This window comes from Mustela putorius, unplaced genomic scaffold, assembly GCF_011764305.1.
Source record: "Mustela putorius furo isolate JIRA1106 unplaced genomic scaffold, ASM1176430v1.1 tig00000596_pilon_pilon_pilon, whole genome shotgun sequence".
In the NCBI taxonomy this organism is placed as follows: Eukaryota; Metazoa; Chordata; class Mammalia; order Carnivora; family Mustelidae; genus Mustela; species Mustela putorius.
This window is the reverse complement of record NW_025421428.1, coordinates 14017297-14037062: the sequence shown is the minus strand read 5'-3', so window position 1 is coordinate 14037062 and position 19766 is coordinate 14017297. Positions and strand designations below refer to the sequence as shown.

Below are 19766 nucleotides of genomic sequence, written 5' to 3'. Positions count from 1 at the left end.
TTTGGCAGGTCTGGCCGTGCCGGTTTGGGAGAACAGCCCGGGGGCCTCTCGGTGTGGCCGGTCTCTGTGATTCAGGGAGCTTGCCATCCCTAGAGCGGGGGACGAAAGATGTCCTGTTGGTCCCCGATGCTCGGATCCCAAGGACAGTGCGGGCTTCCCTCTCTCACTGGGGAGGGTCCTGGGGAGGCCGCGCCGCTCCTGTTTCGTAGATGAGGCCGCTGACGCTCAGATCCTGTGGCCTCGGGTCACACAGGTCGGAAGAGGGGAAACCAGGCCACGAGCTTAAGTCTCCCTTGTAGGACTGCCAGAGCGAATTCGATTCCGCAAGCTTTCCTCGAGCCGTCTGGCTGACTTTCGTTCTGTGGCTCCTGCCGCATGTCTGCTTCCACGGGGAGGATGGGGTGCACGGTGGGTGCCTGTGTTCTGTGGCGAGTCGGGTCTGCAGGGCCTTCCGGCCTCCGTGGTCCTGGAGAGCCGGACACCCGTCTAGCCCGGAGGCCTCCATGTTGTCTCCTTATTCCAGAAGCCCGTGCCGGCTTCTCCTGGTGACATCCTGTTTTCAGAGGATGGCGTTGGGAATGTTCCTTTCTCTGAGCTGAACTCAGCTGGGTTATTGGCCCCAGAGGAGCAGAAGAGCGTGTGCACTTACGGGGCATCTGCGGTGTGCAGAGCCGGAGGCTGGGGGTGTTCGTGCAGAGCGCCGGGAGGCCCCTCCGCCGTGCCCTCCTGGAGCCGGCAGGCTGCGCTTTAATTTTTTTTTTTTTATTCCAAAATGCCTGGAAGCCACCTTGGGTTTAATTAAGATAATTAGGTATGGCCGCAATCGCTGATCCTAACGAGAGATCCTGTGTGTCTGGAGCGGCTTTGGCCGTGGACGTCCTGAGGTTGCTGACGCCAGCAGAGAGCCCCTGCGCTGTGTCCTCGGTCTGAACCCGGAGGGCACCACCCGCCCGGCCTCTTGCCCACAGTGCCCCGGCAGGCCTCCTCCCCGGAGAACAGATTGTGAAGCCTGGCACCCGGGTTTCCCCCAGGATAGCTCCTCTGCCCACGCCCCCCAACCCTGCCTCAGGCCTGTTGCCCTCTTCCGTACCTTTGCCGTCAGCATCCATGATGAGCTGTGCCCTTGCTGGTAGAACTCCCCCTCTCTGGGCCTGGTTCTTCCTTGGAGGAGCTGGTCTAGAGGCCCCTCCTCCAGGAAGCCTCCTCTGATTGCACTCTCTTGGTTCTCGGTGTGGCGAGCCTGGCTACAGCCCCCCGTGCGCCAGGGTTTAGGTCGCTAACCCTGTACTTCGGGTGCTTTTACTCCAGCCAGCACGTGGGGGCCACACTCTTGCTGCCTCCTCTGCAAAGCCCCGCCTGGAGGGTGACTGGGGCGAGCCTTCCTCTAGGATGTCATCTCGGGGGCTTCCGAGGCAGGCTTTGTGCTTGGCGAGAGGCTGGGGCCGCGTGGCCGGGGTCCTGCTCTCATGACGCTTCTGGAAGAGCGAGAGTGTGGCAGTGTCGCCCAGATGCCCCCGGCTGCAGAAGTGGCCTGTAGGCGGCCCGCAGGTGTTCGGGGCTCCTGAGGGCAGGCTGCCGGGGCCTGGGCCCTGAGGCCGAGCCGTGCGACACCAGGGCAGAGCGCGGCACCGAGGAACCCTCGCTTCTGTGGAAACAGGAAGCCTCTTGTCCTTTTCCAAATTTTGGAAAATATCTTAGACTTTCGGAAGAGCTCCACGTGGCTCGCCCCAGTGGAGATGAGGGGGAAATTTGGGGCCCCCACGCCGAACATGTCAGTGCGTCGCCCGCAAAACAAGGGCCTTGCTCTGGGTGAGCGCAGCTCAGCCTCTCAGCCCCGTCTCAGGCGTGACCCACTCATGTGTGCCCCGGAAATGCTGGTTCAGGAGTAGGGGAACCGGAGGGGTGCTGTCTGCGGTCCTCCTCAGCCCCTCGGTCCGGGGCAGCCCCGCAGCCTTCCCTCGGTGCCCAGGACCTCGACACCCTGCGGGTTCCAGGCACCCTTTGTGGCAGAGCGTCCCACCTCTGGGTCCACACCCCGTGTCGGGTGTGCGCCTGCGTGGGGGGGACCAGCGACGGTGTCTCGGCTCCGGCTCCTGGCCTGCAGGTGGCACGTGCGGCCTTGTCCCAGGCGGTGTCTGCCTGTCCGCTCCGTGCCGTCGCTCTGTCGCGCCTCCGGTGTTTCCTCGTCCTCTCTTCCTGCCAGCTGGCGTTCTGATTTCCTGTTTCATTCGGCGGGTTGTCATCCGTCACTGGCCTTCGTTTCCGCGCCCACGTTTGACCCGGGAACTGCTTCGAGGCAGCTGCTCTGCACTTTAAGGTGTTCCCAGCAGATCTTCCTCCCTCCGTCCCTTCCTTTTTCCTGTTTTATTTCCCTCTTTCTTTCTTTTCCTCTTTTTTCCTAGATTTTATTTATTTGAGAGAGGGTGGGAGAGAGGAGGAGGAGCAGCACAGGGAGACCAGCAGACTTCCTTGCTGGGCACAGAGCCTGGCTCTGCTCAATCTTACGACCCCGATTTCACGACCTGAGCTGAACTCAGGAGTCGGATGCTTCACCGACTGAGCCACCCAGGCGCCCCGTGTTCTCAGCCACTTTCTGGAGCAAGACGTCTTTTTGCATTCTTCCCTGTCCCAGCTCGGGAGTCAGCCCTTTCTCGGAGGAGCTCTGGTTCCCTCGTGGCGCGGGGGGTGTTTAGAAGCCAAGATCTGGGTGCCGGTGTGCACAGCGCTGCGGGCTGTCCCTGCTCCCCACGGCCCGCGCGGTGGGAGCTGGTGCTGTGTGTATGTGTGTGTGTGTGTGTGCGCGCGTGCGCAGGTGTAGATGGGTGTGCTGTGTGCACGTTTCTCTTTGTTTTCTGTCTGTATCACGGCTGCCAAATAGAAACACGTGAATTCCTTCCATATTTCAAAATCTCTGGTGACCCGGTTAAAAAGGTAAAAAGAAATGCACGATGTTAATTTTAATAACACGATTTAGCGAACCCTTGCCTTCTCAGCAGGGTGATATGGCCTCCAGTGTGGCGGAAATCAAGTCTTTGGGGGTGAGGAAATCATGTTATTTTTACGTACAGAGCTCAGATTTACACAGAGTATAAAACAGACGCACGGTACCTCTGTGGCACTGCGGCGTCGTATGGGAGGTCGGCCATGAAAAGCGCTCGGAAAGGCTTCTTGGGGTGAAAGTGGAGAAATGTGGACTTCCCTGACCGTGGCTTTCGCACGTGGCAGGGATTAAGGCTCTGAGTGGGCTACCCGGGGCCTGGGCTGGTGGCCGAGGCCACTGCACCGGGGTCCCATCTTTGGTGCTGGTCTGACCGGCTGCGAAGGACCCTGGGCTGTGTGTGGGGGGTCCTGAAGCTTGCGTGTGGGTTCGTCAGGCAGAGCCCGTGGGCATCAGTGGCCCACGTCATGGGAGGGCACCGCCTGGCCGTGGTGGTGGTTGGTGGATTGTTTGTGGCTTTGGTGTCGCTGGGCTGGGCTGGAGCCTGGAAGTGTGCTCTGCATTTGGTGGGGAGGCCATTTGGGCCCTGGACGTGGTGTCCCTGTGCAGAGAACGGGGGCTCCGCTGAGCCCGGGGTCATGTGTGCAGCAGCCTTGCTGGAGGCCTGATGAGCCTGTGTAGCCATGGGGAGCCCCCACCCTGTGCCTCATTCATTCAAGCTCTTTCTTGCACAAGGTTAGGGTGGCCAGGGGTGTCCCCACTCTGGAGAGGGACTCTGTCATCTTTCCCAGAATTGCGGTGGGTCCTGCTCTGGGCAGTTGGCAGCATCACATCCTCCAGCCTCTTCCTCCTGGCCTCGTGTCCAGGCCACGTCTGTGTCCCCGGCTTTGTGGCTTCTAGGCGTGGGATATCTGGGACAGACAGTGCTTGCGGGGCCGGGGTGGCAGGGTCCTGGTTCAGTCAGAGACCCAGACATGAGTCTGGCCGCTTTGCCGGGTGGGCCTCCGTCCTGACTGCCCCTTGACAGGGCCTGTCTCCTGCGGCGCCCCGGCTGACCACCAGCGCCCCGCTCCCGGAGCAGAGGCCGGCACTGGTCTTGTGTCCAGGACCAGACGGTAAATATCTGGGCCTCGTGGGCCAGACAGGCTCTGTCGTAACCATTCAGCTCTGCCCTCCTGGTGTGAAGGCAGCCGGGCCGATCTGGAGACAAGGAAGTGTGGCGGGGGCCAGCAGACTTTACGGAGAATGAAACTTGAATTTCCTATCATTTTCATGTGTCATGAAATATATTCTTTTGATTGTTTAAAAATGTAGAAACCTTCCTTAGCTGGTGGCCTGTACAAACCGGGGGGTGGGCTTGCCTGCGGGGCTCAGGGCCTGTCCTGGGGCCTCTGAAGGAGCCCTGGTCCCTGGTCCCCGCCCTCCCAGAGTCTGCTGTCACATCTCCACTTGTATCCAGGGCCCTCGGACGTCCTTGGCAAGGATCAAGCTCTCTCCACCTGCGCCAGAAGTTGGGCTAAGCGCTGGGGGCCGGGACCTCATCTCCTCCGTGGAGGGCTTGTGGTGGGGCTCGGTCCTCAGCCCCACCTCACAGGAGAGGCAGCAGGGGCCACCGGGGCTGAGTCCCCCAGTGTCTGGAACGGCGCGGACATTTGCTGGCCTCTGGAGGGGCAGTGGGGGGGTCCACTGCCATCGGCCCCTGAGCTGCGGTGGGGGTCTTTGTGGCACAGGGTCGTGGGCCTGGCTGAGCCCTGGCCTCCTCGTCTGCACAGGGATGCCCGTGGCCACCTTGCAGGCTGCTGGGAGGGTTTGGTGGGAAACTGTGGGCCCGGCACTGTCTCTGCCTCACATCTGGCCCCATAAGTCTCCCTCCCCAGGCCCAGGTGGCGGCGTGGTCCTGCTGGCTGGCCCAGCCTCCTCCCCTGGCCAGTGGGCCCCACCTCGCCTCTGGCTGCCCAGCTGCAGCGGAGCCTCACGGAGGTTAAGAGAGGGTGGGCGGCCAGCGCCTGGATTGGACCTTCCCCCCTGCCCTGCCTCCGGGCCCTCCCGCACCTCACTTACCCTCCAGCCCCGGGCTAGGTGGTGGCTGGGTGACGCCCAGAGAGATGGAGGATCCTTGGCCAAGGAGACGGGGCCCAGGACCGGATGGCAGCCCTGCCCCTCCGTCTGCCGGCGACCTTGGGTGCCTGCTGGAAGGGTCTCAGCCCCTTTCTCTGCTGGTTCCGTCCCAGGAGCTCCAGCGCTGGACGGGGCAGGAGGTGGGGACAGACGCGTGATTTGCTGTCCCATCTCTGGGGGCTGTGATAGTTCTTATCAGAGACAGATGCTTGGATCCTGGAGGGAAGGGACTGTGCAGGGCTTCGTGGAGGAGGTGGCCCTTGAGATGGCCTTGGAAACTGGATGCCTTTGGGTAACTGAAGGGTAGAGATGGGTGGTTGCTACAGAGACAGGCCCCCCAGGTCTTCTAGATCATAGCTGCCGGCTGTGCCCTGTTCTGGAAGGCTTGGGTCCCTGGCTGCCCAGGCCAGCACGCCCCCGCGTCTCAGGATACTCAGGGTGACACCGGGTTGGGCACTTCACGGAGAGGCCGAGGCGGCTGCCTGAGGTCCCACGGCCACGTGGAGGTTGAGCCTCTTGCCAACCCGCAGCCGTCCCCTTCTCCTGCTGCCCGTCGCTGGGAGGGAACTCTGTGTCACTGGCACGTTCGCTCTCACCCGCCCATGGGCGTTGGGTGAGAGCGGCAGAGACCCCCGACTTTGTGTCCCTGACTGTCTGGGGGGGGTCCTGGAGAAACAACATGGTGCTTCCCGACGCGGAGGAATCGAGCAAGCCTGCCAGTGGAGTCTTCCTGGGGAGGTGACAGGGTCCTCGACGTACCGGGGGGAGGCCTGGTGCCCGGAGTGGACGCTCCAGCCGCTGCCCACCGCCTGCGCCGCGGGGGACTCCCTGCCCCCAGCTGTGTGGGATGAGCCTCTGTCCCCTGCCCCGACAAGGCCTGCCCTGCTCAGGCCAGGGAGAGCCTGGGGGCAGCCAGAGGAGCCCCGAGCCTCTGGGCTCTCAGCCTGTAGCTGTTCCCACTGTTTCGGTTTCTGAATCCAGAAGATAAACAGGAACAACAAATGCGTGACCGCCGAGGGCGGCGGGCCTGGGCTTGAACTGCCCCGGGACCCCGGGGCGGGGGCACCTCCCTGTTCCGTGGGCTTCATGTGCCTGTCTCTGTAGAGGTCATAGAAGGGCTTCAACACCCCTGCGTGTCTGCCCCGCGTCACCTTCACCTTGAGCCTGGGAACGCTTCTGTTGGTTTGCCGTGTTTTGGGCTTCGGGCCTCACAGGAGCCGCGCCCGTGGTCCCGTGCGGGGGCCGCCGCCGTCCTCCCGCTTGTCCGCTGGGCTCTTCAGCCTCCAGGTCTTTACAGGAGTGGGGGGGGGTCTGCCCCCTGCCCCCCCCCCCCCAGCCCATGCCGCCATCTGTGCGGGGAGGGGCGCCTGCCGGTCTCCTGCTGTCTGCCTCCCGGCGCGCCCCGAAGCTTGCGAGGTCCCGCCGTGGCCTGACAGGTGCGTCCCTGACACGTGGAAGGTGGGTGGTGGGCGGGCGGGTGCCAGAGGGCGTCCCTGGGAGCCCCTGCGTAGGTGGGCTGTTGGGGTTCCGGGCGTCCGCTTGCTCCTGTGCTGCCCCCCGTGCCCCAGCCCTGCTTCTGCCTGGTTTCCTCCCTGAGCACCCCTTCCTTTCCTGGGGACACACGTTGCACCGACATTTACTTGATTATCATAGCTGCGTCCTAGACGCAGGATGTTGCCAGGGCCGGTGGTGTGGCCCCGTGGCCCCAGGAGGGGGGGCCTCTGCAGAGGTGCACGGGCGAAGCCACCTGCCAGGGTCCCCCCAGTTCAGAGGCGCGGGGCCCCACCGGCCCTGGCCTTTCTCACGCCAGAGCTCCGAAGCCCCCGTCTGGCCTCTCTGGCTTGGCTTCCCCGTGGGGGCCGGCTGTGGTCCGTGGCACGGCTTCTGTGAGCGTTGGCCCCTGGGGGTGGCGGCTGTGTGCCGGGAGGCCTCCGTGTTGCCCCAGGAACGGGGAGGTGCCCTGGTGACAGTGGTCACGGCTGGAGCAGGGACCATCCCAGCTTTTAACTGTAAGCGGGTGTCTGGTTCCTGGGGGCGTCACCACACGTCCCGGGCACACAGGACACCTCAGGAAGCTTTTGTCTGTTCACATCCCGTGTCAGGCCCCTGGGGTGGCAGAAGGTCTGGTCCCCATGCTCATGGCAGCCACATCCTGACACCCTCCCTCCCCGCCTTGCCCTCAGCTCCTCCCACTCTTAATCTGCCCCTCCACGCGCGGGATGGGGGGCGGGCTCCACCCCCCGGCCCCGGGCTCATCTGGCTGCGGGGACAGGAGCGAACGGTCGGTCCTTTCAGGGAGGGACGAGACCGCTGCGATCCGAGCTGTTTCCCTCCGTGGATGACGGGCTTCGCATGGGAACTGACTCTGAACCATTCGGTTTCATTTGTTTTTAGCCCAGAGCTCAAAGGAAGCAGGCTTGCGGCCGGGCAGTGGGGTATGACCGGGCTCCTGGGGGCCTGCCCCATGGCTGCTCCCCCGGGCCTCCGTGCTCCTGGCTGCACAGGGGGCCGGGCTCCCCCTCCCTTGAGGTGTCCGGGCACAGTCGGGGTGGCGAGGGCTCGGGGCTGGGGTCCTGGCTTCCCTGCTGACCACGGTGGGCCCTTGCGCTGCACTGTTGTGGGGTCTCAGTTTCCCCCTCTGTAGGATGGGTGTGAAAACTGGCATCCTTCTCAGTGGATGAACAGGCAGAGGCAAACAGTGTGGCTGAGCCTCAGAGACGTCGTGCTGGGGAGGGAAGCCAGACCCGAGAGCGCGAGGGCCGGGGAGGCTGGTGTGATTCCCTGCTCGCGTGTGTCGGGCACAGGTGGAAGCTGGTCAGGGGAGAGGGCCCTGGACTGGCTGCTCACGGTGTGGCCTTGTGTTTGGGGCCACAAGGCTCTGGATCCAGATCGTGGCACTGGTGGCACATCACGGCGAAGGAACAGAGTCGCTGACCCTAGATTTCGTTACGTGTCTTTGACCCAGAAAAGTAGCATCTCCTTGTGGGGCTGGGAGGAGTCCGTGGCAGGTGAGTGCACACCCTGGGGACGTGCCCTGGGAGCCTGTGCTGGCCGTGGTGGGGACCCGCAGGGCCACCGTGTGACTCTCAAGAGCCCTGCACGCCTTTGCCCGTGGCCTCCTCCTTCCTCAAGAGACGTTAAAAGTCCTGCATTTATGACTGGGTTGACGTCAAGGTCAGAATACTAATAGCATCTATTTGCATATCGTCTTTGAGCTCGCACACATTTGGGCTCCTGAAAGGCCCTGCTGGGTCTGAAGGGTGAGTCAGCCCCACGTGGCCTCCCACGTGGCCCGTTTCTCGGGCCCCTTCTTGGGTGGGTGCACCCCTGGGTACGCGCTGCTCTGGGACGCAGGGCACCGGGGCCGGCATGCCCCGAGGTGCCTTCCCCCTCCAGGGGTGAGGAGTCCGGGAACGGCTGCCTCTGCTCCGGGCTCTGACTCAGTCCGTGAAACACGGTGGCCGGGAGAGCTCGGGCGAAGACAGATGGGTCCAGGGAGCCCGCGAGGCATTAGGCGTCGGTTGTCCCCCCGTAGCGTGGGACTGTCCTTTCTCGGTGCCGCCGCGGGTGGATGGGAGCAGGGCTCGTGGGGCATCCGGAGTCGCCCCTCGAACGAGAAGGGGTCCCGCGGCCCAGGTGTCAGGAGGCGGTGGGGGTCTGCGCGCGTGTCCTCTCTCGCGGGAAGCCGGCCCGCGCCTGCTGCGGGAGTCTGCGCTCTGGCTCGCGCGTCGCGTGCCCGCCGCCACCCGGCAAAGGCAGGAGAGCAGCAGTCCCGGGGCCGCGGTGATGTCCGGGAGCCACGCAGCGGAGGCCTCGGCGTTCAGTCGGGATGTGGATTTTCTCCGTGTTTCTGGGAGAGCCGGTTTCCCCACGTCCACGGCCGCGCTCCCGCAGCCTCCCTGCCGCCCCTCCCGTGGGTCTTCCCGCCGGCCCGGGGCTCCTGCCGGTCTCCCCTACGGGGGCCACACGCCGTGTCTGGGAGTGACTGCCGGAGCCGGCGAGTCCAGGCTGTGAACCCCGCCGTCCGCAGGCAGCAGGTGCGCACCTGCTCCGGCCCCGCAGGGGGTTCGGAAGCCCAGCCGCATTTCTGGGGCTCGTTGCTGGAATTAGGTGCGAGTGTGGACGATTCCGAGGGGACGCTGGGGTCGGGAGGCCAGGTGCGGTCTGCTGTCTGTGCTGGCTGTCCGGCCAGAGGTCCCGTCTCTGTGCCTGTCCGCAGTCCAGACAAGTCTGGGCGATGTCCTCCGCCTCCCGTTTTGGGGCTGGCATCCACGCTCCTGCGGTGGCGGAGGGCTCCGGGCTTTGCCTGTGGAGCTCTGCCCACCCTGTCTCCTTGTGGGGAGCCCTGGCCGCCCCCTGCTCTGGTGCTGGTCATGCCAGGGACCACACTGTGGACCAGCGTGGGGGTCCCCGGGTCCCCGTCCCACGCCCTCCCTCCTGCCTGAGCCTCTGGCTGGTGGAGCTTGTGTCCTGCAGGGTGGGACAAGCCCCGGCCTGGGCACTCAGCGGAGCAGCTCCGGTACTCAGCCTTTCTGTTGCTTTGCCCTGCGGTGGCCCCGGGAACGTGCAGGCCAGCGCCGGGACCCAGCCTGACTCTGGGTGGTGGGCTGGGGATCCAGTCGGCGTTCCTTGGGCGTGACGTGTCACCTGCTGTGCTGCGCCCGGTCTGGGCCGCTCCCAGAGTGCCCGTGACGCGTGGGTGATGGTAGTTAGTCACAGGACTGAGGTGCTTGGTGGTCACAGACCTGGCCCTGGCGGAGGACGGCCCGGAGAGCGGAGGCCATCGGCAGCCGGTGGAGAGCCTTGGAGGCTGAGGCTCAGGGAGCGCGGGAGCTGGTCCAAGTTCGCAGGTAGGGGATGGAGGCGGGACTCAGACCCGTGGCCACCCGCCCACCTGCGGCCCGGCACCCTCTCCCACGTGGCGCCCTGGGGCTCCTGAGTTGTGTGAGGGGTGGGAGCCGTCGACACCCTGCCTCGGCAGCTCCTGTGCCGCAAACTGGTGTCTTTTTTTCTCTTAACGCGTGTGTGTAGTGAATTTTTTTTGTTTCTCAAAAAAAGAGAAGACAGAATGTTCACGTACCACTACCTTCTCATGCAAATAAACCTTGGGAGAAATTGGCCTGTTGGCCTGCCGTCTCTCTGGGTGTATTTTGTGGTAATTTAGCTGCTTAAATGGAACATCTGTTCGCCAGCCAGGCTGCAAGGCAGCAGAGCTGTGGCTGGCAGGAGAGTCGGGGCAGGGGTCCGTCCGCTGCGCGGGGCTCAGGACCCAGCCGTGCCCACCCCCTGCCCCCGCGCATGGAGGGGCGCTTGGCCCTGAGGACCCCGTGCCGGCGACAGGGTGCGGGAGCCTTTGTCCCTACCCTGCTGGGTCCGAGGGCAGCTGCTGGTGTGCGTGGCTCTGCGTGGCCGGGCTCAGGGGAGAAGCCCGTGTCTTTGCAGCCTGCGTGGGCCTAGGGGACCCTTATCCACGGGCTGCCCTGGCTGTGATTCCTCCTTCAGCGGAAGAAGGGCCATCGTGGCGGCATCAGGAACCAGGCTAGGCCTGGGCTTGGACCTGCCCCACTGCTGACGTGGCCACATGCACCCCTGGACACGCTTCTCAGTGACCCCTCCCCTACCCCCGCCCGCACCCCAGTGGGCTCACCTGTGAAATGTGCTGCTGTGTGAGCAGGCAAGGTCCCCAGAGGCCCGGGAGCCTGGGGGTCGGTCCCCTCCTGTGGTTTGGACACTGCTGCTTCCTGTGACGGGAGCTTTGGGGACCCACGGGCACTGGTTTCCATACGGGTCCCTGTGGGATGTAACGGGGCTCCAGGCCTCTCTGGGAGGGGTCGTGGTCTTCCCGGCAACCGGATTCTGGGGGTGGCGGCTTCCTGCCCGGCTGCCTGCCGGGCCTCCTCCTCCCAGGCCTTTCCCTGGGGCTCTTCCTACGGCCCCGCAGCTCACCGGGACTTTCCAGCTCACAGGGAACATTCACGAGCACCTGGTGCCTGTGAGCCATTGGCCCTCAGGGCGAGTGAGTCTGGGGGACCGCCAAGGGGAGCCGCGGTCAGCTCTGGGGGAGGCTGGAGGAGCTCGGAGCCACGGCCTTCCAGGCTGCAGGCAGGACAGTGGGTGGGCAGGAGGCTTCACCTGGGGTGCAGAAGGGGGCCAGAGAGAGCATGACATCCTGGGTTTGGCTCCAGAAGGTTCTGCTTGGCCGCAGCGCTGGGACAGGACGGGAGGCCACAGTCAGCAGTCCGGGACCTGAGGCTGGGGAGGACACGGATGTGGTCACCCCAGCAGGAAAACTGTTCCGGCCCGCGCCTGGAGAAGGGAGAGAAGCTCCGGGCTCTGGGGTGCTGGGGGAGGCAGGGGCCTGGCCGGCGGCGGCCCCCATGCGGGGTGATGAGGAGGGTGCCCTGATGTCGGGCTCGGACAGTGGGGGAGCTGGTGGGGCTTGTCCAGATTCGCCCCTGGGGCTCAAGGTCTGCTGTTGGCCAGCGGCCCGGGAAGGCCCAGCTCCCCCAGCGGTCTGTCTGGAATCTGCCCTGCCCCGGGGGTTGGGGGACGCTTCAGCCCCGCCCCGTTGTTCTCTGTCTGGCTCTGGATTTCCTGCTTTTTTTCCGGTCTCTGTGTGGCTGACCCTGTCAGTGTCCAGGCTGGACTGGGGGTTGACGGGCTGGCCCTGGCCTCGGTGGGACAAACTCTGCAGGCCTGTGAGGGGCCAGGGCCCCCGGCCAGGGTGACAGACGCCTCCCCCTAGCATGGGGCTCCATTCCAGACTCTCGCTGAGCACGACCTTCTCGATCACTAAGGGTTTTGCCTCCGTAAGCGCACGGTTTATTCGGGTTGTGAACAGGCGTCCTCATTTCTCAGAAGCGCGCGGCCGGCGCGGCAGAATCCGGCTCCCCGGGGAAGTGCGGGTCCCCGGCCCGATTCATCTCCAGGTAACACGACGGCCTTTGCGAAGACCCAGCAAGACTGCTGCAAAACCCAAAATAGTCGCGTGGGTTATTTTCAAGTGATTTTTGCTTGTGGAAAGAGTGGTTTTTCTTAAAAAGGGCTCTGCTTCGATCGATCTCTCGGAGACCGCTTTATTGCTATCGATTCAGTAAGGCTTTAATCAGGAAACAACGCTGCAGCGGCTTCCGGGGAGGGTAACTCGCCGGCCTCGTCAGTCTCAGCCGGGAGTGTTTGCCGCGACCCCGGGGGCCGCACGTGAGCCAGCGGCCCTGTGTCTCGTTCTCAAGGCCTGAGCTCTGGTGGGGCGGACCCCGAGACTGAGCCCTGGGCTGTCAGAGCACGGGGCACCCTTGGTGGACAGTGCGTTGGTGTCAGAGACCCGAGATGCCCCTTCTCCTGTCCCCCGCTTCTGAGAGCCACCAGGGCCTGTGTTGGAGGCGGTGCCTATCGGGGAGGAGAAAGGGACCGTGATTGTGTGCCGTGTCCCTTGAGGGGATTCTGGGCTCTGCCTTCTGCTCCAGGACCCTGGAGGGTCATGGCCTGTCCCCATGTGGTTTGTGCTTTCCGCAGGCCCTGGTGTGGATGGGACCAGAGACACACGTGGGTACAGATTGAAGGTTCGCTGGTCTGTTTGCGGCCCGGAGGACGCTGTGCGCATGGCTGGTGTCGCGGGCGTCCCCGCAGAGCTGGGGCCGTCACCCTCCTCTCCGCCCGGGAGCCTGATTTGTCACTGCCACGCCTGCCCGCTGAGGCTTTCCGCGATTTCACGTGTGCCGAGGTGGAGACTTTCACCGTGTCCCGACCGCTGTGAAATCAGCGTGGGCCTCGGGGCCTCCCAGGGACAGGTGCGTCAGACCCTGGGGTCCGCCGCCTGTGAACCCGCCAGGAAGGACCTCAGGTGCCGGGAAGCACGGGGAACACCTGGCCGGCGGGTCCAGCCTGCGCCGTGACCTTGAGGCCGGCAGGGCGTCTTTAGTAAACCAGGAATGGAAGTGGAGACCCCCCCCCCCGAAATATCAGAAACAACGATTTCTAGAAAAACGGTTCAAGGAATTAACAGATCCAGCAGCTCATCCCAGGCCGGCCTCTCAGTTTCCTCCTTGTTGGTAAAATCATCCCTGAGATGGTGGGGTTTCTGGTTCCCGGGAGCCTGGCAGGGTCGGGGCCGGGACCTCTCCTGCCAGTGCCTGGAGAGGAGAGATGGGGCCTGGGTGGGCGTCCCCGGCCACCCCAGCCTGCGGCCCCCCAACCTGTGGCCCCCCCGGGCAGCCCAGGCACCCCGGCGGGGTGGTGAGTGTGGGGGACAGAGCCGCTCCACACCCAGCCCCTGGGCCCTGGTCGGTTCCTTGCTCTTCAGTGCTCTCTCTGTGCCCACCCATGAGTTTTGGAGCCTCTGCTCCCGTGTAGGCCCCCCTCCCGCCCCCTCCCTCCCCCGAGCAGTGATTGTGGTTTCGGTGTCCTGAGTGTGGGGCCTGGGGACGGGGCTGGGGCACTCGCTGTCTTGGTGCCTCCCATCCTAGGTAGTCTGAGGTCTGGCCAGGGCGTTCCAGACTGTGGGGCCCCAGACACCGCCTTCTTCCACCCAGGTTCTCACCGGGGGGAGCTGGACTGTCCACGAGAGCTCCCCATTTCTCCTGTGCTGCTGTGGAGGGTTCCAGACTTGGTTCTGGGCCCGGCCTGCCTGAAGAGCAGCCCTGGGAAGGTCAGGGAGGGTCCCTGCATGCGGCTGCTCAGCGGCCGTGTGGATCAGTGATGTCTGCCGGGGCGTGGGCGATGGAGCGGGACCCTCTGCTTACGTGCCTTTCCTGGAGCAAGCATCTGCGGTCAGCCTTGGAACGGCCCGGGGGTGCCCAGCCGCGTGACTGCCCCCTTCTCCGAGCACCTGCTGCTTCCCCCTTCTTGGGCTCCTCCAGGGTAGCTGGGCTCAAGCACCCCCCTATGACCTCCCCTGCCTGCTGCTCCCCGCTCTCAGCTGGTATTGGCCCTGGGGGCTTTTCACGCTCTGGCCTGGCAAGGTCGGGGCTTGGCTCAGTGCAGCCACGAGGGAGCTGCCACTAGCCTCCCTCGCCCTGGATCTGACACTCCTCTCTGGGTCCAGGACCCCTTTTTCAGAGTCCGGGACCCTGAATCTGGACCTGGATCTGGACCCCGTCTCTTCTGACCCGAGATGCCTTCTTCCTGGCCCCAGACTCCTTTACTGAACGGAGGGTGTTGTAGTCGGGTGATGAAGCGCCACGGGCCTGGGCTGGCAGAAGGTCCCACGGAGTAAGCAGTCTGGAGAGAGGAAAGCGCCTCGCCCTGACCGAGGGGCACCTCCCTGTTCTGTGACTGTTGGTGTCCGCCGCCTCCTCCAGAGGAGGAGAGCGAAGGCACTCAGCTTCCCCTTTCCTCTCCGGTCCCTGCTTGGTTTCCTGACTCGAGGAAGCAGTTGGCGGTGCCAGTACTTGGGAGACAGGATTCGGAGTGAAGCTCCCTGAGCCAGCCTCCCGGGTGAGTGGCTGCCCGCCCCGAGCCCCTGGGCCACCAGCCTTGGCTCAGCGGTGGAGGCCTCTCCAGGGACCCGGGGAGGCGGGGAAGGATGGCTCAGTCTCTCGTGGTTAGCGTTTTAGTGGCCGGATGATGAAATCCCCTACAGGCCAGAACTTTCTGGGACTGGGAGGGGCAGCTCTGACGTCCCCGAGCTCCAGCAACAGGGTGTGTGGGAGCAGACCCTGTCTCCCTGGGGCAGCTGGGTTTATGATTCTTCCCTGTGACCCTGCAGCCGTGAGCGGCATTTCCCGGGAAGGACGGGCCTCCGGGTGTCGGCCGGGCCCTGCCACCTCGAAGGCATCAGGGCACAGTCCCTCCCAGTCAGTGTCCAGGGGCCCCAGGCGTCCCGTGGCTTGAGACCCCACAAGCCAGTGTCTGCCTGCATCTTGCCTTCTCTGCCCTGTGTGTCTCCATCAGCTTCTGACTGCCGGGGCTTGCCTCTGGGTCCCCGTGCTCTGGGCCGCCCCGGGCCACCCTGTGGCTCTGCAGCTGGCGGGCCGCATGGCCCTCCCCACCCTGCGCCGCTCCGCTGCACTCTCACTTCCCTCGGCCGCCCCGCTGCTCTCAAAAATAACACCCGGGTGGGCGGCACCTCACAGGCCCAGCCCAGGAGCCCAGCTCGAACCATCTCTTCCCATGGGGGTGGGCTTGGGGTACGTGCCTTCGGGGCGCCCTTGTGTCTGGCTCTGCGCGGGGCCTGGCGGCCGTTGGCGTGAGGACGTGGGGTGAGGGAGACGTGAGTGAACACAGGACGGAGGGGGACCGTGCTGGGGGCTTCCCGGGGTGCCCGTCCACCCGACCGCTCTCGCTTGGAGGCCGTCGCTGCCCAGGCTGTGCGGTGGCGACCGTCCAGGACGGGGGCTCCACCAGGAAGCCTCCCGCAGCAGACTCGGAGCCTTGGGCTCGCTTGCAGGAAGGGCCCGTGCGGGGCAGAGTCGTTCGCTGTGGTGTGACGGTGATGGTGAAACTGTGGGAACGTCCCCAAGGCCCAGCGGCTGGGCGTCGCTGGAGTGTGCGGCCCTGGCCCGGGGAGAGTCCCAGACGCCCGGCGCGGGGTCCACGCAGCCCGCGAGCAAGGGCCAGGGCCCAGAGCTGTGCGCGGTTCCCAGCCGTCCCGCTGTGTAACAGTAAAAATACAGGGTTGAGAGTGTGGACAGCAGCAAGGTCTCCCGTGGTCCGTGGTGCTGTAGGGCTGGAGCTCATGTGGGCTTCTGTTTACTCCAGACGTCCCCCTTACCCAGGAGAAACCGTTCCTATTTGGGGGGAAAAGACCAAGAGCCAAGCTTTGCCCCGGAGTACTGTCCCAGGCACCTTCTCTTCCGCTGCAGTCAGCCGGCCCTGCTTGGGGGCCTCAGTTTCCCCGCTGGGTGAGGCGGTTGGTGCTGGTTATCCCAGCCCCAAGAGGCTCCTGGGTGCCGTGGGCAGGTGACCGCCATGTCCGCTGCCTGTCCTCACCCGGCCCCCGGAGCGAGTCGGGGGGGATGGGGCGCGGCGGGAGCTTGGCCGCCAGCCGCCGAAAGGCCAGCCCGGGCTCAGCTTTGCCGTGTGGGGACAGCTGGGGGCGTGCCCGCCCCTGCCCCCCAGGCCTCCGCTGCAGCCTCCCTCCCCTGCTTGGCTCCCGCCCGACCGGGGGCGGAGGGTGAGTCTGCAGCTGCGAACATTCCTGACCCTGGTTCAGGGGAGAGAGCCCAGCTGCTCCTGGCAGACAATGGAGCCCCTGCTCCCTGCTCCCTGTGCCCCCTCGGGGCTCTGCCCTGGGGCTGGCGCGGCTGGAATTTCCAGAAAGTGCAGCTTCTGGAAGAAGAGAAGAGAAGAGAAAGGAAGTCTGCGCCGGCCTCCCCGGTTGGTATTAATGCGTTCACAAGACGCGTGTGTCCCAAAGCCAGCCCTGAGGGGAGGTAGCTCTTGAAGGAATCCTAGACATTATGCCCGATGGTTGGAAAAATGGAAGGAAGAGACCATTTAGGGCGGTTCCCAGACTCCCACCCCGGGCAGGCCCGTGTCTTGGGGACTTTGAGGCCCCCAGGTCCCCCGTCTCCGTCGGAGGCTGGTTTTGCTGCTCCTGAGACAGCGGAGACCCTCCTGTGGGGCCGGGGACAGGGAGGGACTGGTCGGGGCTCCAGATTCGTCAGTGACCCACGTGGCAGGGCCGCGGGTGTGGGTCCTGGCGAGCCAACCCGTTTTTTTTTTTTTTTTTTAAAGATTTTATTTATTTATTTATTTGACAGACAGAGAGAGATCACAAGCAGGCAGAGAGGCAGGCAGAGAGAGACAGAGGGAAGCAGGCTCCCCGCTGAGCAGAGAGCCCGATGTGGGACTCGATCCCAGGACCCTGAGATCATGACCTGAGCTGAAGGCAGCGGCTTAACCCACTGAGCCACCCAGGCGCCCCAAGCCATCCCGTTTCTATCGTGGTGAAATAAAGAGCTGCAGGTTTGCCGTCTTAGGCGTTTTTAAGGGCACAGCCCGCCTCCAGAATATGTTCCTCTCGCAGAACTGGGGTGCGCACCCGCTCCGCCAACCCCGCGCCCCTCCCTCCAGCCCCGGCGTCCACCGCCCTCTCTGTTCCCGTGAGTCTGACTTTTCCGGGGCCTCCTGGGAGCCGGTCCTGCAACGCCGCGTCCTCTCGGGTCTGTTTCCGCTCAGCGTCGCGTCCTGCAGGCCCGTCCACGTCGGGGCAGGGCTCAGGATTTCCTTCCCTTTAAGGCCGAGTAACAGGCCGCTGTGGCCGGACCACGCTTCGTTTGTCGACGTCCGTGGACGGGTGGGCTGCCCCACGTCTCGCTGCGGTGAGCGCGGCCGTGCGCTCGTCTCTGAGCTGCTTTCGCTGCTGTGGGGGAACACCAGACGCGGAGTGGTCGGGTCGCCTGGTAATACCGTGGTCGGTATTTCCAGGGGACGCTGCGGCACCGCTCTGCACAGGGGTGCTTGCCCACGCGTGTGTCCGTGTGGTCAGTAGTCGCCCTCTAGGCGGGGTGGGGGTGGGGGTCTCGTCCAAACCCGTGTCGAAGCTGCAGGACCCCTCCCTCCCCCTCTCCTGGAGGTCTCTGTCCCCGAGCCCCGGGGACTGCAGTCCGGCTCTCCAAATGGGGAAACCAAGGCTTTGAGGGGCACAGAGACTTATCCAGGGTCCCCAGCGAGCTGTGCGCCAAAAGAAAGTGCGTGTCGGTGTCTTTCTGTCCCCACTGGCTGCCAGGGTGGCCATGATGGGGCAGGAGAGACGAGGTCCTGATTCGGGAGAGTTCCCACGTGCGTTTTCCCCAGATGGAGAGCAGCGGCTACAGCTCCTGCCTGAGGTCATGGCCGGTCCCTTGGAGCTGGTGGGGAGCCCGTGGGTGGCAGCAGTCAAGGTGGGAACAGAAGTCGGGAGAGAAGTGACTTCAGAAGGCACAGCTGAGGGTTCACATGTAAAGGGCGTCCCTCGCTCGAGGGAGACTGGGGAGTGGGGGGGCACCAGTGTTGGCATCGGGAATCGGACCCTCTCCCTGACTTCTTCATGGAGAGGAGGCTCCCTGTGGGGTCCCTCCTGGGGATGACACGTGGATATTTGGGGCATGGGTGAGATTCGATTGCGAGAAGCCCCTGAAGGGACCAGGGCTCCCGACAGGCTGAGAGCCCACGATGGTTGTTCAGAGAAGCAGGGTCTCCACGACCCCCCCCCCCCGGGGAGCTGGCGTCTTCTCTGCAGACCGAGCCTGGGAGGGTCCCTGGCCTCTGCCCCCGGGGCTGGCGGAGCCTCCTGGGTTCTCCAGCTGCGCCCTCCTCTCTTCTCACCGCGCTCAGCGGGCGCTTGTGGCTTACAGACCGCGGTCTCCCAAGAGCGTTTAAACACAGGAGGAACGTGTGCTCGTCTTACCCTCCACCTGCTTTGACTTCAGACCACATTTCCCCAAGTCCTTGTCCACCTGCAGACCTGCTCGGCTCACGCACACGCACGCACAGGTGCACGCGCGCCCCCTCGTGCCCCCCACGTGGAGCATGTCCCACTCACCGTCGCTGTGCGGTCGATGGGGGGGCGGTAAGTTCAGCCGCCTCTACGGCCCGCCCTGCTGCTCCCGCTCCGGGCACTTGGGGTCCTGGCTAACATCTGGGGAGGGGGGGTTCTTGCGAGGCCTCATGGCCCCTGCAGAGCGAGAGGCAGCCCCTGAAAGACCTCTCCCCAGTTTGGGTGCTGTGTGGACGCTGCCCCTGGTGGGGCCTTGCTGGCTGGCTGGGTGGTTCCCCCCTCCCCCGGTCCCCACGGGGACAGAGTTGACTCGGCAGCCTCGACTGTGCGCGTGGGGACGGGTGGACGGCCGGGCAGATGGACGGGTGGATGTCAGTTTTGTGTGTGGGGGAAGTGGCAGTCCCCGGGGATCCCAGGTCCTCTCAGGAACCCCCGGGAGCTGTGAGACAGCAACTGAGCAGGACACCTGACCCTTCCTGCGGTGGTGAGGGTCCGCCTGAGGGTTCCCCGTGAGCACTGTGTGCTGCTCTTAGGGACGCTCTCGGCTGCCCTGCTGGCAGGCGGAGGATGATGTCTTGTGTCCCTTGGTGATGGGACCTCGAAGGGCCGACTGTGAGGCCCGGGGTTGCCACACGTGGGAGTCTGCTCGCGGGAGACGGCGGTGGGTGAGGGGGAGGGGGTCTCGGCTGCCCCCGGCTGGGCTGTAGCCCCTGGGTGAGAGAGTGACTTTCACAGAGCGTGGGGGAGAGGGGAATGGACACTTGGGGCTGGGGCACCACAGGCCTGCTTTGGTCCCCTGATTTTGGGGTGCTCGAACTGGGCACCCTCCTATAGCAACATGGACGCAGCCACTGGATGGGGATTTGGAGGCCTTAGGCGTGCCCTTAACCTGGAGCTAGGGTCCTGGGGGCAGGCGTCCCTGGAGGATGTGGCGGGGGGAAGGCTCAGATCTGAGCCCCAGTCTCTCTGCCTGAAAGCTGGCTGGGTTTGCTTGAGCCCCACACCCCGATCAGGGGTTCAGGAGCTGGACCAGGCACCTTGATGTTCAGAAGGAGGAGGCACATCGCACCAGAGCCCTGAGTCAAAGCTGGGGGCCCATGTGCCAGCGGTGGGTTGCAGGGGTCCCACCGGAGTGGGGGTTGTGGGGGCACCTGTGGGAGACAGAACTCTTGCCTTCGTGTCTCATCGAAACCCACGTCATCCCTCCGACCCTCCGTCCGTCCCTCCGTCCGTCCCGCAGATCTTTGCTGAGGGCCTGTGGGGGCCACGCCTGTCGTGGTGAGGGCATGG

At 64.7% G+C, this 19766-nt stretch overlaps 1 protein-coding gene across 8 annotated transcripts in view; it reads left to right on the top strand.

The window, feature by feature from the left end:
- The window catches only part of VAV2 (vav guanine nucleotide exchange factor 2), a 147697-nt gene that overhangs the window by 2736 nt on the left and 125195 nt on the right, over positions 1 to 19766 (top strand). For 2 of the 8 annotated variants that reach the window (XM_045082862.1, XM_045082863.1), the window contains exon 2: positions 12572 to 12846. The exons of the other annotated variants lie outside the window; for them this stretch is intronic. In XM_045082862.1, the coding sequence (XP_044938797.1) occupies positions 12658 to 12846 (189 nt within the window). In that variant the 5' untranslated portion in view covers positions 12572 to 12657. The remainder of the gene's footprint in view (positions 1 to 12571; positions 12847 to 19766) is intronic. 8 annotated transcript variants of the gene reach the window in all.